Source organism: Geotrypetes seraphini, chromosome 2 (genome assembly GCF_902459505.1).
Source record: "Geotrypetes seraphini chromosome 2, aGeoSer1.1, whole genome shotgun sequence".
NCBI classification, from domain to species: domain Eukaryota; kingdom Metazoa; phylum Chordata; class Amphibia; order Gymnophiona; family Dermophiidae; genus Geotrypetes; species Geotrypetes seraphini.
Genome location: NC_047085.1, coordinates 518,918,520 through 518,944,284, shown reverse-complemented (window position 1 = coordinate 518,944,284; position 25,765 = coordinate 518,918,520). Strand labels below are relative to the sequence as shown.

The 25,765-nt window shown below is 44.5% G+C and overlaps 1 protein-coding gene across 1 annotated transcript; it reads right to left on the bottom strand.

The window, feature by feature from the left end:
- Positions 1–834: 834 nt before the first annotated feature.
- On the bottom strand, positions 835–20,324 carry LOC117354661 (zinc finger protein 420-like). The gene is made up of 3 exons (XM_033932509.1): positions 20,136–20,324; positions 19,926–20,052; positions 835–4,666 (listed from the first exon to the last, which is right to left on the bottom strand). The coding sequence occupies exons 1-3, from the start codon at positions 20,157–20,159 to the stop codon at positions 2,250–2,252; spliced, it is 2,568 nt and encodes an 855-aa protein (XP_033788400.1). The 5' UTR covers positions 20,160–20,324; the 3' UTR covers positions 835–2,249.
- Positions 20,325–25,765: the final 5,441 nt, after the last annotated feature.

Sequence of the window (25,765 nt, the reverse complement as noted above, 5' to 3'; positions counted from 1 at the left end):
AGGCTGCATAAGCAGGAGTTTCGTCAGTCGTAAACCTGAAGTCATTATGCCACTGTATAGATCCATGGTGAGACCGCACCTGGAGTACTGTGTGCAATTCTGGAGGCCGCATTACCGCAAGGATGTGCTGAGACTGGAATCGGTCCAGAGAATGGCCACCAGGATGGTCTCGGGACTCAAGGAGCTCCCATACGAGGAGCGGTTAGGGAAGCTGCAGCTCTACTCACTCGAGAAACGTAGAGAGAGGGGAGATATGATCGAGACATTCAAGTATCTCACGGGACGCATCGAGGTGGAAGAGGATATCTTCTTTTTCAAGGGTCCCGCGGCAACAAGGGGGCATCAGTGGAAAATCAGGAGCGGGAAACTGCACGGTGACACTAGGAAGTTCTTCTTCACCGAAAGGGTGGTTGATCGCTGGAATAGTCTTCCACTTCAGGTTATTAAGGCCAGCAGCGTGCCAGATTTTAAGGCCAGATGGGACAGACATGTGGAATCTATCCGGAAAGATAGATAGGGAGGGTCATTGGAGTGGGCAGACTTGATGGGCCGTGGCCCTTATCTGCCGTCTATTTCTATGTTTCTATGATTCTTGTTACACCCTGAAATATTGATTATTGAAGTGGCCCAGCCCCAGAAGAAACTGCAGAGTGAAACAGTTGGGTAACCGTCGGGCAGAAGTTGTGTTCTTCTTTTATATTCTGTAACACACAGTCGTTTATCTTTGAGCCTGCCATTAAGAATTATTATCAATTTTGTATATGCCTCAAAGCCCAATGATGAATATACCACCCCAGAAAAGGCAGAAAAAATGTTTAAATCGTGCCTTGGGTGTATGATTAGCCATATTCTGCATAAGTTTGTTTTCTGCAAGTTTGAAATTGTGGTTCTTTGAACAAACTGAGTTTTTCCTTTTTTTTTCATCTTATAATTTTTCAACAGAGTACAAGAAAAAGCTCCAACAGAAAAAAAACCCCACAACAGTGCACAAATACAAGCCAAGCAATAGCTAACAATGAATTTTTCCTTTTTTCATTTGGATATTTATAAATATATACAGGCAGTCCCCAATTTAAGAACGTCCAACTTACATCAAACTCATAGTTACGAACCAGGTCCTGCCTCTCCTTTCTTGTGTCAAGGCACCCCTTCTTCCTTTCTTCCTGTCCAAATGTGACCCTCATCAATTTTCCCTCCGTTCTGCGTCCCAAACCCTGCAGCTGTTTACCTCCTCTAGCTGGCTTCCTCCTATCGCAGTTCTCTTTGCAAAGCCGCAGCTCGCAGCTGATAAGGCAGCCTGACCCTTTGTGCCTCCCACAGGTGTTTACTTCCTCTGGCTGGCTCTCTCCTCTCAGTAGCACTTCTGTTCGCAAAGCTGCAGCTGCTGGTTCTTGCACGAGGCTTGCGGCTGACCCAGACGCTTTAGGAACAATGGAGCCTTAGGCTTCCAGGTCAGCTGCGGGGCCTTGTGCAGGAACCAGTGCCTGTGGCTTCGCAAACAGAAATGCCACTGAGAGAGAGACGGCCAGAGGAATTAAACACCCGCCGTTCTTTTGGCCAATCAAGGACTTCCTTAGACTCCTCCCTAACTAAGTCCCTGATTGGCTCAGGCATAAAAGGATTTGGTCCCAATTACTGCCTCACACACTCTGTCATTAGTAAGTCAGATGCATCTGGGGACAATATCTTAGAGATAACAGATGCCTATTATCTCCCAAACATGTCCAATTTATTGTCAGCTTTACAACCCTTTTTATATCATTTTACATGGGTCAGTGTCATCAGCATATGATGTAAATACAAACCATATATGGACACAGATCACATGAAACTTTAAAAGAAATAACAAGCCCCTTACTATCTAAAAGGCAAAAGTCTAAAGGGGGCTCTGCTTAGCAAAGAATTTCCTTATCTAAAGCTTCTTACTAATACAGCTGCAAAGACGGGATAAGAAAACACATCTCTCAAACATAAAATGGCCTTGTAGTATATCAGCAAGAGAAAGAAAAACAGGGTCTGGATTTTACAGCTTCAAACACAGTTGAAAGAAAAACTGCAAGACACATGAAAAGTATCCCTTCAAGGCACCTCCCAAGGAAGGAGCCCAATGCGCCCGAGTCAATCAGGGCCTTTGACCCCTCCCCTTGCATCACATGATGCAATAACTTTAAGCTTATAGAATAGCTCTTTTTTCAGTGCATGTATATGGTTTTGCTCCTGTGTGGACGTACATGTAAATGGTTTGTCTCCTATGTACATGTAAATGGTTTGTCTCCTGTGTGGATCCTCTTGTGAACTCTTAAATATGAAAGACGAGAAAAGCTTTTATTACATTCGGCACATGTAAATGGTTGGTCTCCATTGTGGGTTCTCTGGTGACGTTTTAGGTCTGAAAGCTGAGGGAACATTTTATTACACTCGGTACATGGATATGGTTTGTCTCCTGTGTGGATACTCTGGTGAACTTTTAGATGTGAAAGCCAAGTGAAGCTTTTATTACATTCTGCACATTTAAATGGTTTGTCTCCCGTGTGGATCCTCTTGTGAACTCTTAAATACGAAAGACGAGAGAAGCTTTTATTACATTCGGCACATGTAAATGGTTTGTCTCCTGTGTGGATCCTCTGGTGACGTTTTAGCTGTGAAAGCTGACAGAACCTTTTATTACACTCGGTACATAGATATGGCTTTTCTCCCGTGTGGATCCTCTGGTGACGTTTTAGCTCTTGAAGCTGAGGGAACTTTTTATTACACTCGGTACATGCATATGGCTTTTCTCCCGTGTGGATCCTCTCATGAACTTTTAGATATGAAAGCTGAATAAAGCTTTTATTGCACTCAGTACAGGTAAAGGGCTTGTTTCCCATATGGATCCTCTGATGAATTTTAAGATGTGAAAGCTGAGTATAGATTTTATTACATTCAGCACATGTAAATGGTTTGTCTCCTGTGTGGATCCTCTGGTGACGTTTTAGCTGTGAAAGCTGACGGAACCTTTTATTACACTCGGTACATGGATATGGCTTTTCTCCCGTGTGGATCCTCTCGTGACGTTTTAGCTCTGGAAGCTGATGGAATCTTTTATTACACTCGGTACATGAATATGGTTTGTCTCCCGTGTGGATCCTCTGGTGAACTTTTAGATGTGAAAGCCAATTGAAGCTTTTATTACATTCTGCACATATAAATGGTTTGTCTCCCGTGTGGATCCTCTTGTGAACTCTTAAATATGAAAGACGAGAGAAGCTTTTATTACATTCGGCACATGTAAATGGTTTGTCTCCTGTGTGGATCCTCTGGTGATGTTTTAGCTGTGAAAGCTGACGGAACCTTTTATTACACTCGGTACATGGATATGGCTTTTCTCCGGTGTGGATCCTCTGGTGACGTTTTAGCTCTGAAAGATGACGGAACCTTTTATTACACTCAGTACATGGATATGGCTTTTCTCCCGTGTGGATCCTCTGGTGACGTTTTAGCTCTGAAAGATGACGGAACCTTTTATTACACTCGGTACATGGATATGGCTTTTCTCCCTTGTGGATCCTCTGGTGACGTTTTAGCTCTGAAAGCTGAGGGAACTTTTTATTACACTCGGTACATGGATATGGCTTTTCTCCCGTGTGGATCCTCTGGTGACGTTTTAGCTCTGGAAGCTGAGGGAACTTTTTATTACACTCGGTACATGCATATGGCTTTTCTCCCGTGTGGATCCTCTCATGAACTTTTAGACGTGAAAGCTGAATAAAGCTTTTATTGCACTCAGTACAGGTAAAGGGCTCGTTTCCCATATGGATCCTCTGATGAATTTTAAGATGTGAAAACCGAGTATAGATTTTATTACAATCAGTACATTTATATGGTTGGTCTCCTGTGTGGATCCTCTTGTGAACTCTTAAATATGAAAGATGAGAGAAGCTTTTATTACATTCGGCACATGTAAATGGTTTATCTCCATTGTGGGTTCTCTGGTGACGTTTTAGGTCTGAAAGTTGAGGAAACATTTTATTACACTTGGTACATGGATATGGTTTGTCTCCTGTGTGGATCCTCTGGTGAACTTTTAGATGTGAAAGCCAAGTGAAGCTTTTATTACATTCTGCACATATAAATGGTTTGTCTCCCGTGTGGATCCTCTTGTGAACTCTTAAATATGAAAGACGATAGAAGCTTTTATTACATTCGGCACATGTAAATGGTTTGTCTCCTGTGTGGATCCTCTGGTGACGTTTAAGCTGTGAAAGCTGACGGAACCTTTTATTACACTCGGTACATGGATATGGCTTTTCTCCCGTGTGAATCCTCTGGTGAACTTTTAGATGTGAAATTTGAGTGAAGTTTTTATTACACTCAGTACACATAAATGGTTTCTCTCCTGTGTGGCTCCTCTGGTGAATTTTTAGATGTGAAAGCTGACTGAAGCTTTTATTACACTCAGTACATGGAAATTGTTTCCCTGCTGTGTGGGTCTGTTGGTGAATTTTTAGAGTTGAAAGTTGACTGAAGCTTTTATTACGCTCTGTGAATGTAAATGGTTTGGCATTTTTACGATTCCTTTTATGCATGCTTTGAAGTTGTTTCTGGTGTGTTTTTCCTTTCCTCTTGCCCTGATGTTCATAACTTGAGTCTCCTGCAGGGTCTCTCTGTTCTTGTGTGATCTGATGATCTGTTGAATATAAACAGAAGTTATTAATCATGTGCTAGAAGACAGTGGTGTGTTCTAAGGTATTACCTATGAATAAGAATGGCTTAAGAATTGGTCTGTTACTTAACTATAAACCATCTGTTGAAATATTTTTCTACAAACACTGCAGGTTTCTGAAATGACGAGATGCTCCTTGGAAATGGCATAAGTAGAAGCTGACCAAATTTCAGTTTCAATTTCAGTGACAAGAGTGGCCCCGAATCCTTTTTCTGTCCAATATTAATTTTTGGCCATAAAGCTATGGCCATGCTTTCATTTGTGGTTGAAATTGACCACGCGTTTACAGTGGAAGCTAAAATTTGGGCTTTGCCCTGCTCCATACCTCTCTCTTCTTTCCGAACAGGAGTTACTGCTCCCCCCACAGCCTATTTTACAATTCCTGGTGGTCTAAGGTTGTAGTCAAGGCAGGAGTGATCCCCAGTTGCTCTTAACCATGCTGGCTATGCTTTCAAAATGGCTGTCATGACCTCTAGTAGCAATCTCATGAGACTACCAAAGAGGTCTTTTTTTCATATCTTTTTTTCAATATTCCTTCTCAGGTCATAACTTGGTTGAGCATTTTATTAAATTAGTCACTGGAAAATGGATGCTTTACGCAATGAAGTTTATTAGGAGTTTATTAGGATTTTATATACCGCCTATCAAGGTTATCTAAGCGGTTTTTTTTACAATCAGGTACTCAAGCATTTTCCCTCTCTGTCCCGGTGGGCTCACAATCTATCTAACGTACCTGGGGCTATGGAGGATTAAGTGACTTGCCCAGGGTCACAAGGAGCAGCGCGGGGTTTGAACCCACAACCCCAGGGTGCTGAAGCTGTAGATCCAACCACTGCGCCACACACTCCTCCGGCAATCTATGGAGCAAATAACTCTCCTTCCTCTTCTGAAAAAAATCAGATCTAGACCCCATTATCCCCTCACATTATCGACCAATTGCTAATATACCATTGTTGACAAAGTTGTTAGAATCAATTGTAGCGGGCCAACTTACTAATTATCTGGAGAAATTTTCATTTCTTCAACCTTTTCAATATGGATTTTGTTCCAATTTTAGTACTGATACTTTACTGATCTCTCTTCTTTCTAAAATCCAACAACTATGACTTCAACATAAATGTTCAATTTTGCTTGTTTGATTTGTCCATGATGTTTGATGTAGTACATCATGACATTTTGCTCCAATTTCTTTCAGATATTGGTCTTGTTTGGTTTTCTAAATTTTTATTGTCCCAATCTTATTCAGTTAATATTGATGGTAATATTTCTAATTCCTGGCAACCTCCTTGTGGAGTTCCCCAGGGCTCTCCACTTTTCCCAATTTTGTTCAATTTTTATAGGACAACTTTGAATATTTATAAGCTGTCAGCGTGGGAAACATTTTTTACTTATGCGGATGACATTTTTATACTGATTGAGATTGACCCAAATATTACCAATTTAACTTTTAAAATAAATCACTGTATCTCTAAACTTCAAACTTGGGCTATGTCTGTCCAACGCAGCTAAAACTAAACTTCTGTGGTTAGGCTCAAAATTGGATCATCTTCCTTCCACTGTACTTTTGGATTCTGGTGCCTCCCTACAAATTGAGTTCTCCTCTAAGATTTTGGGAATACTTTTTGATTCTTCTCTTACTTTTAAGGATCAAATAAACTCTCTGGTTAAGAAATGTTTTTTCAGCTTACGGATATTGAGGAAGGTCAGATCTCTTTTCCATCAACGTCATTTTTCTGTTTTGGTCCAATCTATTATATTATCCCGGTTAGACTATTGTAACGCCATTTATCTTGGTATCATTAAGAACTGCCTTCAAAGACAACAACCGATTCAGAATACCGCCGCGAAGTCGATATATGGAAAGAGCAAATTCGACCATGTGACTCCTTTGCTTTTCTCTCCCCATTGGCTCCCGGTTTATTTTAGAATTCAGTTTAAGTGTTGATGTATTGTTTTTAAGATTTTACATGGTATCTTTGCTCCTCTTGTTCCTCTGCTATGGAATGTTTATAGATTTTCATATGCGAGAGGCATTCATCGATTTAAACTTTCTCTTCCTTCTAGGAAAGGAATTCATGGAGTTAAGAATATTAGCAGCTCTCTGGCGTTTAAGTTTCCCCAACTATGGAATGAACTTCCCCTAATTTTGAGGTGTCCCAGTTCCTTCCAACTCTTCCGTAAACTTCTAAAAACTTTTTTATTTGCTAAACATTTTGAAAACTAACTCTTGTATAGTTCGCTTTATTTCTTTTTATTTATTATTAACCGCATCGAGCTTCCTTTGGTTGAAGGCCTGATATATAAGGTTAATTTTTAGTTTAGTTTAGCTCATGACAACCATTTTGAGAGTTGAGCTAACATGGGCAAGAATGACTGGGGATCACTCCTGCTCATGCCCTGAAAGATGCTGCTCAAGGGTTCCGCTTCACGGGGGGAGGGGGGGAGATGGGTGGGAGTGATAGAAAGATGCTTCGCGAGGGTGGGATGGAAGGAGGGATAGAAAAATGCTGCAGAGAGAAAGCACAAGGGGATGGGTGAGAGGACAGGCAAGATGCTGCACATGTGGGGGAGAAAAAGGAAGAGGAAGAATTGGGGTGGAGGAGAGGAAGGCCTACCCCGAAAATAAGGCCTAGTGCATTTTTTGGACCCAAACATAGTATTATCTTGCAAGCGGTGCTCGGCCCAAAGCTCTGATGCCTCTTTCATTTCTTTTTTTTTAATCTCATTTTATTGTACACCATTTAGTTTATGTTTAAATATATTTAACAGTTTCAAGAAAAAAAGTGCCAGGAAAAACATAACAATAAAGTCCAAAAATTCTGACATTTGCGCTATGCAATCCCCCACCAACCTTCCACCCATACCCTCCCCCCTCCCACCAACAACTGTGATATCAACAACCAACAATCAAGAAGTGATACGTGACTCCCATCACAAGTTCAATAGGCGACCACGGCAGTGTTCTCCCCAGAAATTTTTTCCAGCCGGGTGGCATGAAAAAGTAGCCGGGTGGGGCGGGATGGGGAAATTTGGTGGTGGGGAAAATTAACCCCCTCTTTTACTAAGGTGCGCTAGCATTTTTAGCGCGCGCAAACCTCTACGCTACATGGGAAAACTAGCGTCAACTCAATGCTGGCGTTAGCATCTAGCGCGCATGGCAATTCCTCCGCGCGCTAAGCGCACACTAAAACCACTATCGGAACTTAGTAAAAGGAGCCCTAAATGTATACTATTTTTATTAGTTAATTATTATTATTATTTTCCAATGCTCAATATGACTTCCTTTTTTAAGGTTTGACACTTGTGCCAGAATATTTTTACTAAATTTAAGAAGTATTTGCCCTCTTTCAAATGGTATAGAGGTCTAAAAAAGGGAAAGGCATTAATGAAGTCATTAGGTTCAATCTAGCCATTTATTTCTGCATGAATTTAAACAACTAAAAAAAAAGTTAAATATAGCTCATCCAGTCATACAAGAAATGGCTCTACAGCAGGGATGGCCACACTTTTTGGGCTTGCGAGCTACTTTTAAAATGACCAAGTCAAAATGATCTACCAACAATAAAATTAAAAAAAAAAACACAAAGCACATTATACGCAGAGAAAATGTTAATTATCATTTATATTCCGCGGGTTTTCAAAGAGGTCAAGGCAGACGATTCTATGCAATGTCACCTCAGGAACAACTATACAAAATTAAACAAATATACCCCCTCCCTTTTTACTAAATTGTAATATTGGTTTTTAGAGCAGGGAGATGCACTGAATGCCCTGCGCTGCTCTCGATGCTCATAGGCTCCCTGCGCTAAAAACCACTATTGCGGTTTAGTAAAAGGGGGCCATAGTGCAAAATATAGACAGCAGATATAAATTCTTAAAACAGACACATTTTGATCACTAAACTGAAAATAAAATCATTTTTCCTACCTTTTTGTCTGGTGATTTCATGAGTCTGTTTGCACTTCCTTCTTCTGACTATAAATCCAATATTTTTTTTCTTTCTGCCCCTCCCCTTTTCTTTCTGTCTCTCTCCCCCTGCCCCCCCAAGCCATCGCGCCAATTTCTCCACTTCCCCAATTCTTTCCCTACCCCCTAAGCCACCATGCCGATTTCTCCCTGCTTCCACGAGCCAGACCAGGAATGTACAAGCGCTGGACTCACAAGACTACACCTCTGATGTCAATTCTTACGTCGGAGAGGAAGTTCCAGGCCAGCCAGGCAGTGATTGGCTGGCCCAGAACTTCCTCTCTGATGTCAGAATTGACATCAGAGGTGAAGTCTTATGAGTCCGGAGCTTGTACGCGCCTGGCCTGGCTCAGGGAGGCAGGAAGAAAAAGATTGCCAAAGCAACGCGATCGACTCACATTGCCTTTGTGATCTACTGGTCGATCGCGCTCGACCATTTGGGCACCCTGCTGTTATGGTATGGTATCCTGTCCTGACCTGAGGAAAGGGGTTTAGTCCCCAAAAAACTGCCTTATTTCCATTTCCTATTTATAAACTTTAATCAATAGATACAATATTACTTGATTCTATGTAAAGCAACAAAAAAATTTTTTTCTACCTTTTGTCATTTCTGCTTTAATCATCTTGTCTTCACTCTTCTTTCTAGCCAGCATCTGTCCGTTCTGTCTTCCATGCAGCATCAGCCCCTTCCATCCACTGTCCGCCCTCTCCCCATTCCATATGGCATCTTCCCTCTTTTTATGCTCCTTCAATAAACTGTCTATCCTGTGCCCCTTCTCTTCTCCTTTGTACATGATTGATTTCAGCTCTGCCACCTCTCCATTTTTCTCTCTCTGTCAACACCCCATCCCCTATGCTCTGGCAACTCTCTCTTCTCCTTTCTTTCCTTCGCACCCCACAGTCTGGTATCTTCCCTTCCCTGATTCTCTGGCATCTCACTTCTTTCCTTTTCTTCCATCTCTCCCTCCCCCTCCATGCTCTGACATCTTCTCCTTCCTTTCCCCCTTCCTTTTCCCTTGGTTTGGCATACTTTCCTCCTTCCCTCCAATCCCTGGCATCTCGTTTCATTTCCTCCCTCATCTTCTTTCTCCCTTCAGTTGGGTGCAGCAAGTCTCTTCCCCTCTGCTCCCTTTCCTCCTTCTGTCACCCAAGGCCTGGCGTCATGAACTTCTTCAGGCAGCAGCATTCACAATTCGCTGCTGTTGCCAGCTTCGGGCCTTCTTCTCTGTCGGGTCCTGCCTTCATAGAAACAGAAGTAGGCAGGACCCGGCAGAGAGGAAGGCCTGAAGCTGGCAACAGCAGTGAATTGTAAATGCTGTTGCTAGCCAAAGAAGTTCATGATGCCAAGCTGAGTACCCGGGGCAGACTGCTACTCTCCCCCCCACGTCCCTCCTATCTCTTCCTCCGTCCCATCACGAGACTCTAAACAGCACTGCTCTACTCTAAGCAGGCTGCTTCAGGGCTTTCTCCTGCCGTGATTCCCTCTGGCACGTCACTGATGAGGGAAGGAGGGAGAGATAGGAGGGTCAGATCGGGTTGGGGGGGTGCCCGAGATGATGATGAGGCTGCTGCTGCTGCTGCCAGCGAATCCAGCAAGGGTGAGGCCCCAAAGCACAGCACTGGTGCGACCCCCCTGACCATTTCAGGCCCTAGGCTTGTGCCTACTGGACCTATCCTTTAATCCGGCCCTACTTCCCCTCCCCCCCATATGCCCTGACATCTCTCTCTTCCATTCCATGGTATGGTATCTCCTTTTCCTCCCTCCCATTGTCTTTGCATCTCTTTCCTCCTTTTCCTGATCTTCCTTCTCCCTCCTTCCCTCTCTCTCCCCAATTGGGTGCAGCAGCATTTCTCTTCGCCTCCCCCCATTGAGTACAGCAGTATCATCAGCATTTCTCTTTCCTCTCCCCAATTTGGTACAGCAGAAGCAGCATTTCTCTTCACCCTCCCCCCTAATTGTGTGCAGCAGCATGACTCTTCCCCCTCCCCCTATTGGGTACAGCAGCAGCATCATCAGCATTTCTCTTAAACCCCCCCCCCACACACACAATTGGGTACAGCAGAATCACCAGCATTTCTCTTCCCCCTCCCCCTCTAATTGGGTACAGCAGCATTTCTCCTCCCATTCACCCCCCCCCCCCGTCTCACACACCCGGCAGATTCGCTACAGACAAAGGCAAGTTGCAAGTTTCCCTTTGTCGCTGACCTATCTCCCAAAGGTCAGCAACAGAGGGAAGCTTACAACTTGCTGCTCTTGCTTACTTCAGGCCTTTCTCGTTGCCGGGTCCTGCCTTCGCGGAAACAGAAAGTAGGCAGGACCCGGCAGCGAGAAAGGACTGAAGTAAGCAAGAGCAAGTAAGCTTCCCTCCGTGGCAGGACTATCTCCCGCATGCTCTGGGGCTCTAATTACATTACATTACATTACATTACATTAGGGATTTCTATTCCGCCATTACCTTGCGGTTCAAGGCGGATTACAAAAGGTTAATTTAAAAAGACAGAATTACAATGATTAGCTAGAGAGGTAAGTTGTAGATCTTAAGAGCATTTAGAGGTCGTGTTGTTATTGCTGTTTCAGGAATTTCTTGAAAAGTGTGGTTTTTATTTCTTTTCTGAATGTCCTATAGTCTGGGGTGGTCATCAGAAGGTTGGAGATCTGGTTGTCCAGTCTTGCGGCTTGAGTGGCTAGGAGGCCGTCGTGTAGTTTTGTTCTTTTTACTTCTTTGATTGGGGGGGGTATGAATGGTGAGTGCGTTTTTCTGTGTCTGGTACTGGGTGCTTGGATGAGGCGATTGTTCAGGTATGATGGGCTGTCTCCGTGTAGGGTTTTAAATAATATGCAGTAAAATTTGAAATGGATTCTTTCTTGGATTGGGAGCCAGTGTGAGTTGATGAAGGCTTCAGTGATGTGGTCATGTTTTTTTAATGAGTAGATGAGTCTCAAAGCTGTATTTTGGATTGTTTGGATTGATTGGTCCGTGCCGGCTTCTCTTCTCTACCCCCCCACCCGACGTAACTTCCGGTTTTGGAGGGAAGCCGGGTTCGAGTCGCTTGCTGGGTTTTGTTTATTTTAAAGTCCGGCGGGAATCTTTTGGCGGCTCTTCAGGCTGCGCATTAAGCAGTGGTGGCAGCAGGATTGGGCAGATGACAGCCGGGCGGTAATCTAAATTTGCTGGGCGGAGCGCCCAGCTGAAAAGCGCTGGGGAGAACACTGCACGGAGTCCATCCAAAAATGTTCCCAAATCTGACAAAAGCGGCGACCCGGGCCTAGGTCAAGGTCACCAGCCTGTCTCCGCTCCAAAGAAGCTTGCACGATCATCATAGATCTCCATTGACTGTAAGTCGGCGGATCTGGTAATATCCAGTTTGTCAATATGGCTTTCTTACCCAAAAGTACAGTCCGCGCTACAAAAGCTGTCATTCCTTTCAATTTCGGTGCAGCAATAGTGTAATCGCCAAATGGAGCTCTGGGCGCAGGAGACCAACGTCTGCCCCAAAGTGAAGAGGTGTAGTTACCAAGGTCACGCCAACACTGAAGAATCAAAGGACAAGTCCATAACATATGTCCCAAGGAAGCAGGCCCCTGTGCACATTTGGGGCAATTGTGATTCAAAGTAATGCCCATTCGAGCTGCCCTTTCAGGAGGAACGTAAAGCCGCAGCACCACCTTCAATTGTAGTTCCCAGTGAAGACCATTAGCAGACACTTTCTTGATGGTTTTCAGCACCTGTTGAGCTGTCAATGAGCACTGCAGGTCTTCCGCCCAAGCGGCCGCCAGAATGTCTAACTAGGTCCCGGCTGGCAGTCCCTAAGACCCAGTAAATGAAATTTAAGGGGGATCCGCTGTTGAGCTGACAAACTAAAAAGCTCAGAAAGTGCTTCACGACTCTCCTCCTGAAGGTGCTCAGCTGGTAAAGACTGCACATCATGTCTTATCTGATAATAAGCAAATATATCTGTAGCAGGCAGGTCAAACGGACGACATAAAGATGGAAATGAAGCCAAAGTTCCTTCCTCCGAGTATAACGGAAATAAATAGCGGAGGCCTTTTACAGCCCACTGTTGAAATGAGGCAGCTTGCAGTCCAGGCAAAAAGGCACCATTACCCTGAATAGGTAAATACAGAGATACTACAGAAGACAGTTTAGCAATTTTACACAACCACTGCCATGTCCTCCTAGCCGGAGCAAAAATCGGATATTTTGCCACCGCCAGGCAGAATGATGGGTCAGTAACATGCAACACATAACTAACATGGTAAGGAGCCAATAAAGACAGTTCTATGGAAGTGCCTCTAAACCAATCATTAATGTGACGCATCTGGCATGCCAATTATTGTACACCGTTTAGACACTTGTTTGATAGACGGTATATCAAAAATAAAGAAACTTGAAATTTGAAACTTCCTATTTCCACCTTGGCAGTTAGCATCAAAGGGCAAGCTTTGGGCCGAGCACCACTTCCAAGATAATATTTGCAGTCGATGTCGCTGCCTGTTTGACAAAGGAAACATCAGAAAGATGACCTGCGAAAGTGAGGGAGATGGGCCAACTAGGGGGAGAGTTTAAGAGGGCAGATGATGGAAGTGGGGAGAAGGGAGAGAGAGAGAAGAGGGCAGATAATTGAAGCAGGGAGAAAAGAGAGAGAAAGAAGAGGGCAGATGATGGAAGTGGGGAGAGAGAGACAAGAGGGCAGAAGGGAGAGAGAAAGAAAAGGGCAGATGATGGAAGCAGGGAGAAGAGAGAGAAAGAAGATGGCAGATGATGGAAGCGGGGAGAGAGAGAGAGAGAGACAAGAGGGCAGAAGGGAGAGAGAAAGAAAAGGGCAGATGATGGAAGCAGGGAGAAGAGAGAGAAGAGGGCAGATGATGGAAGTGGGGAGAAGGGAGAGAGAAAGAAAAGGGCAGATGATGGAAGCAGAGAGAGAGAGACGAGGGAAGATGATGGGGAGAAGGGAGAGAGAAAGAAAAGGGCAGATGATGGAAGCAGAGAGAGAGAGACGAGGGAAGATGATGGAAGCGGGGAGAAGAGAGAGAAACAAGAGGGCAGATAATGGAAGCGGGGAGAAGAGAGAGAAACAAGAGGGCAGATGATGGAAGCGGGGAGAAGAGAGAGAAACAAGAGGGCAGATGATGGAAGCGGGGAGAAGAGTGAGAAGAGGGCAGATGATGGAAGTGAGGAGAAGAGAGAGAGGGAGAGAGAGAGAGAAGAGGGCAGATGATGGAAGCAGAGAGAAAAGAGATAGAAGAGGGCAGATGATGGAAGCGGGGAAGAGAGAGAGAGAGAAGAGGGCAGATGATGAAAGCGGGGAGAAGGGAGCGGATGATGAAAGCGGGGTTAAGGGAGAGAGAGAAGAGGGCAGATAATGGAAGCGGGGTGAAAAGAGAGAGAGAGAAAGAAGAGGGCAGATGATGGAAGCGGGAAGAGAGAGAGAGACAAGAGGGCAGATGATTGAAGCGGGGAGAAGGGAGAGAGAGAGAGAGAGAAACAAGAGGGCAGATGATGGAAGCAGGGAGAAGGGAGAGAGAGAAGAGGGCAGATGATGGAAGTGGGGAGAAAAGAGAGAGAAGAGGGCAGATGATGGAAATGGGGAGAAGGGAGAGAGAGAAGAGGACAGATAGATGTCAGTTGAAAGGGAAGAGCAGATGCTTAATGGAAGTGGAAAAAGAGAACACATACTGGATGGAAGGAGGGGATAAAGAAAAAGAGCATATGCTGGATAGGGGGAAGAAGAGAGTTGGTGAGATATTGGAGGGGTGAAGGAAAGGGGTGGCAATCTGTGGTTAGACACAGTGAAAAGAGGGAAACTAAGGACTGAATAGTAAGAGAGAATTTAATTTAGACAGAAGAAAATAGAAAAGAGAGAGATGCCAGAGCACGGGGGTAAGGAGACAGAAATATCAGATCTAAGTGGAGGAAATGAGAAGAAGAGGGGGAGGGGAGGAGAGATGGAAGGAGAGAGATGCTAGATCATGAGGGGAACAGAGGGAAGAAGATGGATGCCAGACCAAGGGGGTGGGGGAAGGCAGGAGGAGAAATGGAAAGATGGAAGGGGTTGGCAGACAGTTTCTGGAAGGGGCAGACAATGGATGGAAGGAAGAGAACGACAAGATGAGGAAAGCAGAAACCAGGCGACAAAGGTTGTTAGGTGCCATCAACTTGTGCTCGAGTCCTAGTCCAATGTTAGATGAATATTGGAGAAGAGCAAAGAATACCAAAACCCCTATACCTTTGCTTCATCGACTATAGCAAAGCTTTTGACTGTGTGGATTACAATAAACTATGGAGAACTCTAGTGCAAATGGGAATACCCTAACACATAATTCAGCTGATAACCTATATGAAAATCAAGACAAAGGTAGAAACAAAATTCTATTTTTTAATTTCTTTGCTTTAGGATAAAGTAGCATAGTAGCTGTGTTGATAAATGTTTATAAATAGAAAATGGAAATACAGTGATTGTTTTATTTGAGTAATTTTAATACATTTTTTACTAACTTTCAGAGACCAAATTCTCCTTCCTCAGGTCAGGACAGGATACTGTAACAGCAGTAAAGTATTACTGACCTAAGGAAAAAGGGTTTGAATTCAAAAGCTAATTAAAAAATGTATTAGTCCAATAAAATGGTATTATCTTATTTTCCATTTTTTGTTTTATTTTTATTTGGCAATTTGTAAAGTGATTTGATCTTTTTTTTTCAAATTTACTTCTGCTATCTTTATATTTTGTTCAGTATTGGGGAATATGCACCAATGTTTACATGGTGTTGCCACTGTCGGCCTCTTTCACAAAGTCACGCCAGCTGCTGTGCTAAAGGCCCTGAAGCCCATAGAGATTTAAAGGGCTTCGGGGCTGTTGCCACGGGGTAGCCGCTAGCGCGGCTTTGTAAAAGAGGCCATGTATGCAGAGCCTGTCTTCTTTATGCTTCAGTTTTTTGTATACATGTTTCTATCCCCCCTTTACAAAAGAGCGGAAGAAACACAGAACATGATGGAAGATAAAGGCCAAATGGCCCATCCAGTCTGCCCATCCGCAGTAACCATTATCTCTTCTTCGCTCTAAGCCAGGGGTGTCAAATGTCAGTCCTCAATCAAGTGGGGCTTTCAGGATTTCCCCAATGAATATGCACGAGATCTATTAACATACAATGAAAGCAGTGTATGCAAATAGATCTCATGCATATTCATTGGGAAAATCTGAAAACACGACTGGATTGTGGCCCTCGAGGACTGACATTTGACACCCCTGCTCTACGCGATCCAATGTCTTTATCCCACACTTTCTTGAATTCAGACAGTCTCTTGTCTCCACCATCTCCTCTGGGAGACTGTTCCACGCATCCACCACCTTTACTGTAAAAATGTATTTCCTTAAATTACTCCTGAGCCTATCACCTCTTAACTTCATCCTATGCCCTCTCAATCCAGAGCTTCCTTTCAAATGAGACTCATACGCATTTACACCACATAAGTATAAATGCGTATGCGTATGAGGTATAAATAGTATAAACCCCTTTCCTGCCTTTTCTCCAAAGTCTATAAATTTAGATCTTTAAGTCTATCCCCATACGCCTTATGACGAATAGAGAATGACAGGGTGGATGTTACCCGCGGCTAGCAACTTCCGGTTGCATCAGAGGAGAAGCTTCTGCCCACACACTCACACAACTGCACGAACACTCCGGCAGATTTTAACAACTATTAAAGCTTAAAACAAGCTGAGAAGGTTAGGGGGAGGGAGGGAGATGCACAGATCGCGCGAGGGGTGCCGAAGTGAGGAAGTGAGGTGGCGAGAGGGACGGGGCAGTGAAGGGGACGGCGAGGACGGGGCGGTGGTCCGGTGACAGGGCAGTGACGGGGACAGATTTTTTTTTCCCTTGTGTCACTCTCTAATGAGGAAGACCACGCCCCATTTTAGTAGCCTTCCTCTAGACCAACTCCATCCTTTTTGAAGGTGCAGTCTCCAGAATTGCACACAATATTCTAATGAGGTCTCGCCAGAGGTCTTATACAGGGGAATCAATCCTTTTTCCTACTGGCCGTACCTCTTCCTAAGCACTCTAGAATCCTTCTAGCTTTCGCCGTCACCTTTTCAACCTGTTAGGCCACCTTAAGATCATCACATACAATCACACTGAAGTTCACCTAAGTTCTTCATCTGTAGCACAAGCCAGCACGCTGAATGCTCTGCACTGCTCTGATGGTCATAGAATTCATATGATTGTCAGAACAGCGCAGAAAATTCAGCCCACTAGCCAGCGCTAAAAACCTCGTCTGTGCTTTTGTAAAAAGGGGGTGGGGAGTTTAGTTTGTGATTACTTATTCCATACTGGGTGAGGGTGGTTCTGTGTCCTGTGTGTATGAAAGACATGTTTTTCTGTTAGCGTTGACCAGCCTTGTTTGGCGAAATGCATCAGGCATGGTTCCTGGGAGCACCTTGAATATATCTGATTTGAATCTCCTTATTGGCTGCCGATCTTCTTTTGTTCCACGTTGGATTCTTTGGACCGCTTGCCTTGTTGTTTTGTTACAAATTAACATATATGGCGTGGAACATACTAGAGTAGTTACCCATATGTATGTATTTTTATACATACATATGGGTTACCGTTGGACGACATAGAGTGAGGCAGTTGAAAGAAGTTGCAAACTTGGTTATTAATATAGACTTATGTTTCGGATAGTATTATTGTTTTACAATGCATTTGAACACTTTTGTATACGTATGGAAAGGGTTTAGAGTTAAAGCCCTGGGCAAGTAGGTGGGAAGGGAAGGAAGGGGGGGTTTTGTTCCGAGATGTTTGAGGGTTGCATAGAAGAAAAGCTGTGCACTGGTATGCTAATCTTTGTTTTAAATTAAAAAAAAAAAAAAAAAAGAAAGAAATACAAGTGGAAATAAAGAAGTAAATAAGAAAATAGATAAATGTGGGCGGGACGGGGGTGTGGCATGGGCAGGGTAGAGGCGGGGCCGGGCCGGGGGGGTCAGCGTACTTGGGTGCCTAGGGGCCCTCAAAGAATTAATCCTGCCCTGGTTACACTCGATTGATCACATCAGTGGACAAATAGACTCCAATTGTCCGTCTCCTTTCAAATTGGTAAAAAATACGCCCTTTATTAATACTCTTAAACTTGTTACCTAGATTAAAGGAAAATGTCTTCTCATGAAGGTGCTTAAACTATGTAAATAGTGAAAATATTTTTCAAATCCAATTGTATCCGTATTCATCGATAATCAAAATACAGGTTTTCATGAATATCTCATTGAAAAAAATCTACCCCTCACCTGTAGAGTGAGGCAGTTTATTGGGAGTTGCAAATTTGTTTATTAATATCAATAATAATAAAAGGCTAAGCGCGTATGCGCTTTTCAAAAATCGTGATTCTGGTGGCATGAGATGTGCTTCTGTGCCAGTCCTCACGGCGCCTCCGTGTGACTGTGCAGAAGACACCAGCGACTCCTCCCACCCGCTCCTCTTCAAAGCGGCCTACTGAGGTTCGCCAGCCGCTGTGGCGAACCTCGCAAGCCGCTCTCCACCTCCGTGCAGAAGAAGGAGTCGGGGTTGCTGCTGCCACCACACTCACACGTCTTCCTGCAGCCCCGCCCACCGCCATGAAGCAGGAGAACCTGTCCTCGGCACGTCACCGTCCACCCTCACTCGCTGCTGCCTCTCACTTGCCGCCTGCCCTCTCTCCCTGCCCTTGTCCTCGCCGTGTCACCTCCCGCCCTCACTCGCCGCTGATCCTCCTCTTCAGAGCAGCCTGCGATCGTGGCCGGCTTTAAAGAACCTCGCAGGCCGCTCTCCAACCTCAGTAGCACGCTCCCTCTGACGCACGGGATCGCATCAGAGGGAACGTGCTACCGAGTTGGAGAGCGGCCTGCTAGGTTCGCTAAAGCCGTCCACCACGATCGCAGGCTGCTTTGAAGAGGAGCAGGCCAGAAGACCGGGATGGAGGGAGGGTAAGAATGGGACCAATACAAGGGGGGGCCAGGGGGAAAGGGGGCTGCTTTGGGGGGGAGGGGTGTGCTTGGGACAGACAGGTGTGCTCGGAGGGGGGGAGGGGGAAGACAGAAAGGGCCATGGAGAGACAGGAAGAGGGAAAGAGGGCTGCTTTGGGGGGGAGGGGTGTGCTTGCGACATACAGCTGTGCTCGGGGGGGGGGCAGGGGGAAGACAGAAGGGGCCATGGAGAGACAGGGAGAGAGAAAGGGGGCTGCTTTGGGGGGGGAGGGGTGTGCTGGGGGGAGACAGAAAGGGCCATAGAGAAATAGGGAGAGGGAAAGGGGGCTGCTTTGGGGGGAGGTGTGCTGGGGAAAGACAGCTTTTCTCTGGAGGGGAAGACAAAAGAGGACCATGGAGAGACAGTTAGGGAGAGGGAAAGGGGGCTGCTTTGGGGGGGAGGTGTGTCCTGGGGGCAGACAGCTTTGCTCGGGGGGGGGGGGGGGGAGACAGAAGAATACAGACAGCGGCCAAGAAGAGAGAGATAAAGAAACAGACAGACAGACAGACACATCTATTCTAGCACCCGTTAATGTAACGAGCTTAAAGACTAGACTTATATTTCACATAGCATTACTGCTTTACAATGCATTTGAACACTTTTATATACGTATGGAAAGGGTTCAGAGGTAAAGTCCTGGGCAAGTAGGTGGGAAGGGAAGGAAGGGGGGATTTATTCGGAGATGTTTGGGGCTTGCATAGAACTAAAACTGTATACTTGCACTGGTATGGTAATCTTTGTTTTGTTTTAGATTTTATAATAAAAGAAATATAAGTGGAAATAAAGAAGTAAAAAAACACAGGTAAAATAAATGGGGGCGGGGCAGAGCTGGGGGCCCAGTGTACTTGTGTGCCTAGAAGCCCTTGAAGAATTAATCATGCCCCGAGGCCAGGGTAATTTATTAAGATTTGAAGAGGGTGCAAGAGCTGAGTTTGGAGAGCCTTGGTGAACCTAATATCCAATAAAGTGCAAAAAAGTCATTTACAGTATAATTTTTAAAAAAGAATCTCCTGCAGCCGATTGTGATTTGTGATGGGGCAGTTCTACAGGTGAGGGGTAGATTTGTTTCAATGAGATATACATGAAAACCTGTATTTTGATTATCGATGAATACAGATAAGTTGGATTTGAAAATATTTTCACTATTTACATAGTTTAAGCACCTTCATGAGAAGACATTTTCCTTTAATCTAAGAAAGGGCGTATTTTTACCCATTTGAAAGGAGTCTATTTTGGTTTGGCAGATTGCTCCCTTCTTACCCAGTGAGATCAGGGTCTGATAATTGTCCTTCATCACCTCCCTGTACAGCTCCTTCTGCTCTTCATTTAAATAGTCCCACTCCTCCTGGGAGAAAGAGATAAAGATGTCCTCAAAGGTCACCGGCATCTGAAAGACAAACCACAAACAGCATTTATCAGCCAACCTCCCTGGGATCTCCCTTCCTCCCTCCCATAGTGCCAGTCTCCCACCTGCCCAGAAGCTCCTGCAGACATTTCCCTCAACTGGAGGCTCTTTTTCAGGCCCGGGAGGGAGAGAAGGGCAGAAGCCCAGATTTGGAGCCCGAGATCTCCCGGTTTCTCGGCCAACCAAAGGAACAAAGAAGGAAGGAAAACACGAGGCTTCCGGTTCGGCGCAGACTGATGGCGTCACGAAAGGGGGCGGAGCTTCGCACCGAATTGAATCGACTGAGAGGCGAACAGATTTTGTAGTGCTGATTGGTCAGAATGTTCCTGGGGGGCGGGAAGAGGAGGAGTTGGAGCTTCTGTTGGAAGGGAGGGAGGAGTCCTGGAGGAGAAGGGCAGCAAGTGGGCAGCAGTCTCCCCCCCTCAGGTGATCTCCAGCCCTGGCACAATTCTGTCCTTGAGTTCAACATCAGGAGTCACATCTGCTGCTCATTTGGTGTAGGGTTACTGGATTTATTAAGTTAAAAAAAAAAAAGACACAGGACCCTGTTTAACCCCATCCCTCCCCCATCCTTGCTCCACCCCCTCCCACCTTTCTCCCATTTCCTTAGTTCCCCTTTCCATCCTCTCTCCCCTTTTAGTGCTTCTCTCGCTCTCTCTCTCCCTACAACCAACCCCCTTTCCCTGAGTGCTTCTCTCTCCTTCCAACCCCCCAGCAGCAGGATCTGATGGCAGTGGCCTCTCCATCTGCAGCCCTCCCCAGAGCTGGGTATGGCTCTCCCCTGTCCCCCACCTACCTGTATCTCCTCTGCTGAAATTTAATCTTCAGGCTGGCCAGCAGCATCAGCAAGGTGAGCCCTGGAAGTCTTCTCTCTGCAGTGACTTCCTGTTCCCACATATGACACTGCAGAGAGACGGCTTCCGGGGTAGGCCGACAGCAGCAGACTCGCCTCACTGAAGCTGCCAGCCAATCTGAAAATTATATTTCAGTGGAGGAGGTAGACACGGGACAGGGGCGAGCCATATCCCGGTAGGGTTACCATTTTTCAGGCCGCAAAAAACGGGACACATGGCTCCGCCCTGTACTGCCTTCAGCCCTGCCCCATTCCATCCGTCCTCACCCTGTTTCCCCCCCAGCCCCTCCCAATTCAGCCTCCAGCCCCGTCTCAGGGCCCCCAAAAAACCTCCTCTCCACCGACAAGCTCCAGACGCTTCTAGAGGGCCTGGAGTAGAGAATGACACGGTGACAAAATTCATCACCGTTCCCGTCCCTGCGGATAATCGTGGGAAATAATCCCATGTCATTTTCTAGTGTTTCATGGGGGAGGGGGGCACCCCTATATCTTTCCCTGGTGCGGTTCTTATTCTCAGGGGTGCAAGAAGCAAGCACTTAGGCCAAGGCAATTTAGTTTCTAGAATCAATCAGGTCAGCCCAACAAATTTTCCCACCTTAAATTCAAATTTCTTGACCCACAGACTGCCCTGTTCTCAATCAGGTCCGTGAACCTCGCAGCATGCCCTGAAGAAAGCCACAGCATGATGGCTGAAATGTCCGTTCTTTGTACACAGATGCGGTAAGACCCGGAAACCTTCTACAATCATGACGCCAGCCGCGGAAGCATAAGAGAACAAATTTGGCTAGTTGTTTCTTTATTGTTTGAGTCGTCCGTTCCATCAAATTACAGGCCCATAGCGAACATCCCCTTCTTTACAAAACTAATGGAAGGTCTAGTCAACTCAGACCTAGTGAAATTCAACATTCAACATTCTAAACGACAAATTCAACATCTAAACGACAACCAGTCAGGATTCCGACCTGGTCACAGCACTGAAACCATTATCGCCTCCCTACTAAATTCCCTCCACTCCCTGTTCAGCCAGGGCACAAGTGTGCTAGTCCTCCAGTTCGACTTAAGTAGTGCCTGCGACCTAATCGATCATTCCATCCTCTTAGACTGCTTAGCGTCAATCGGTCTCTCGGTCAATGTCTTAAAATAGTTCCAGGGTTTCCTAACTAAAAGGTCATACTAAGTCTACAGCGACAATTCTCATTCCTCCAGCTGGGTAAACACTTGTGGGGTCCCGCAGGGCTCTCCCCTCTCCCCCACCCTGTTCAACATCTACCTGGCTGCACTAGGGAACCTTCTGCAAAAACTGGAAATCAAATTTTACATTTACGCTGATGACATTTCCATAATCCTTCCCCTAACCAACGTAACTCCCAAGATAAAAAGTCACCTGGCATCCATCCTCAAACAAATCGAACAATGGATGTCCGACTTCAAATTGAAACTCAACTCAGATAAAACCAAATTCTTCCTGGCCAACCCAAACGACAAAATCAAAGACTCATCAATCTCCTTGAACGGTCAAGTCTTTCCCATCACAGACTCCATAAAAATTCTAGGAGTGACTCTAGACCGCAACCTCATCTTCGAAACACACACCGACCTACTAGTCAGAAAATGCTTCTCCACCCTATGGAAGTTAAGAATAATCAGAAAATACTTTGATGCTCCCTCATTCCGCTTTCTGGTCCAATTTTCCATCCTGAGCTTACTCAACTACTGCAACATTATCTACCTGGGTTCCTTCAAAAAAACTACTCAAAAACTACGTATCATCCAAAACTCAGCAATTCGAATGATCTTTGGGCTGAAAAATTGGGATCACATTACTCCCTACTACCTAAAACTACACTGGCTGCCCCTGGAGGCGAGAGTGCTGTTCAAGTTTGCCTGCCTCTGTTTCAAATCCATCCATGGTTCAGCCCCCTTATACATGGTCCCCCACTTTACCATGTATCGTCCATTCAGACCCACTCGCAAAGCTCATCTCTTCAGTCATCTAACTCTAAAAGCCTGCCGTTACAAAAGACACCTGAACAAAACTCTTGCCTTCCAAACAGGTCATCTAAATGACTGGCTGTGTAATATTTTCTCACGCTCTTCATCCTACCTAAACTGCAGAAAATGATTAAAAACTAATCTATTTAACCGATTTGTAACCCAAGACTCCTACCCTACCCTTCCCCCCTAGACCTCCTTTCTCCTCCCTTCCTGCTCACCTTCTTCTGACCCTTACATTGTTCCAGCCCCCCTTCTTACCTCTATTAATTGTATGTATTCTGCTGATTGTACCTATTCTCTGATTGTACCCATTCGCTGATTGCCCAGCTCTTCTTCACTTCTATGGCTTTGGCAGTATATAAGAAATAAATTATTATTATTATTATTATACCAGGGAGTATCAAACTCCCGGGATACTCCTAATCCTGCAATTATGCCTTGGAGCACCCTAGAAGTGACTTTTGGACTGATCCGGGTCTATGTTCTCCACTATCCCATATCGTGGAGTAATTTGTTCCAACACAATTTTAGCCTCGCCTGTTGGTGTATTCATGGCGTAGGTTTCCACCCACCCAGTAAAATGGTCTACCAGTACTAGCATACGGTATATTTGAACCTACCCACTAGGGGTAGTTCAGTAAAATCTACTTGGATGCTCTGAAAGGGCCGCAGTCCTGGCTGCTGGCCTTATTTACCTTTTTGCAAATGACACAGTCTGGAAATGCTACCTCTCTTCCTCTCATAGGCTTGCATATGCACTGTCCCACCTCGCATTTGCTTCCAAATCATTTCCATGTCTGAATTTACTCTCTCCTCCCCAGTCAATCTTTCCTCTGCTGTGTTTCGTCCATTCTCTGGCCTATTCTATTTCTTTGGAAAACAAACTTCAAAAACTGCTTAAGATCTTCATTCATCCCCTGTGGCTTTATGAATAGTCATTTAGATAATTATTATATAAATAAGATAATAACTTAGCTTTTTTTTCTTTTTTTCTATTAAATGTATTGCATTGCTTTCTCTAGCGGTCAGCATATATCGCTCCCCTGCCAGGGGGCTTTATGAATAGTCATTTAGATAATTATTATATAAATAAGATAATAACTTAGCTTTTTTTTCTTTTTTTCTATTAAATGTATTGCATTGCTTTCTCTAGCGGTCAGCATATATCGCTCCCCTGCCAGGGGGCTTTATGAATAGTCATTTAGATAATTATTATATAAATAAGATAATAACTTAGCTTTTTTTTCTTTTTTTCTATTAAATGTATTGCATTGCTTTCTCTAGCGGTCAGCATATATCGCTCCCCTGCAGGGGGCTTTATGAATAGTCATTTAGATAATTATTATATAAATAAGATAATAACTTAGCTTTTTTTTCTTTTTTTCTATTAAATGTATTGCATTGCTTTCTCTAGCGGTCAGCATATATCGCTCCCCTGCAGGGGAGCGATATATGCTGACCGCTAGAGAAAGCAATGCAATACATTTAATAGAAAAAAAGAAAAAAAAGCTAAGTTATTATCTTATTTATATAATAATTATCTAAATGACTATTCATAAAGCCACAGGGGATGAATGAAGATCTTAAGCAGTTTTTGAAGTTTGTCTTCAAAAGGTCTTTCTGACACCCCACAAAACAGTATAATTCTCATCACTGAAAATTTTGTATTTTGGTTGATCTGTCTTTGGTTCACTTTAAGAATTGTTAGAATGGCTATTCTATTTCTGTCAGACATGTGTTTCTTCCCTTTGTCCCAACTTTTCTGGTTACAAGTGTATTTAACCTGCCACCATTTCCATTTATATAGTACAATCTCTCTATTTACAGGAGGAGGGTGGTCTCCCAAACCTGGGAATAAGTCTTGTACTGTATTTCTATCTCTCCTGTTCCTTTCACTCCTTCACACATCACTGCCCCTCGTAACACAGTATCTCCTGTTTATACAGCTTCTCCCACATCTTGTCCCCCGTGTTTTACTTTTGGGAGAGTTTCTGGGCAACATCACTAGTTCAAAAACCATACATAATATGGGGCCAATCTAAATAAAAGCCTCTTCTCAAAAAAGTATAAATACAACAACATAATACAGAAGCCAATTGAAACAGTTAATTCTTTTTTTTACTTCAAATTTTTTATTAATAATTTGTGAAAATGACACTACAATATAGTGCAAAGTAGGTTCGACAACCATATTATCAAAATAAATCAAATACAATCACAAGTGGAAGGCTCATGATACATATACTGAATATTCAGATATGGTTCATTTGCATAAAGATATCTAAGGGGGTCCAAAGGGAGTGTTGTGATGTTAAAGAATTAATTATTTTCAGTATAATGGTTAAAGGTACAGCCTCAGCAGCCTGAGGTTGTGGGTTCAAACCCCGTGCTGCACCTTGTAACCCTGGGCAAGTCATTTAATCCTCTACTGCCCCAGGTAACTCTGAGGTTGTGGGTTCAAACCCCGTGCTGCTCCTTGTAACCCTGGGCAAGTCACCTAATCCTCTACTGCCCCTGGTAATCCTGAGGTTGTGGGTTCAAACCCCGTGCTGCTCCTTGTAACCCTGGGCAAGTCACTTAATCCTCTACTGCCCCTGGTAACTCTGAGGTTGTGGGTTCAAACCCCATGCTGCTCCTTGTAACCCTGGGCAAGTCACTTAATTCTCTACTGCCCCAGGTAACTCTAAGGTTGTGGATTCAAACCATGTGCTGCTCCTTGTGACCCTGGGCAAGTCACTTAATCCTCTACTGCCCCAGGTAACTCTGAGGTTGTGGGTTCAAACCCGTGCTGCTCCTTATAACCCTGGGCAAGTCACTTAATTCTCTACTGCCCCAGGTAACTTTGAG

Bases quoted from the DNA above. Each gene is read 5' to 3' on its own strand.
- LOC117354661 (XM_033932509.1), bottom strand. From the start codon at position 20,159: ATGTCTGCAGGAGCTTCTGGGCAG. The intron at 20,053-20,135 runs GTGGGAGACTGG...TTTGTCTTTCAG, and splicing joins CTGCAGGAGCTTCTGGGCAG to ATGCCGGTGACCTTTGAGGA. The intron at 4,667-19,925 runs GTAAGAAGGGAG...TATATTCAACAG, and splicing joins TCAGACCCTGATCTCACTGG to ATCATCAGATCACACAAGAA.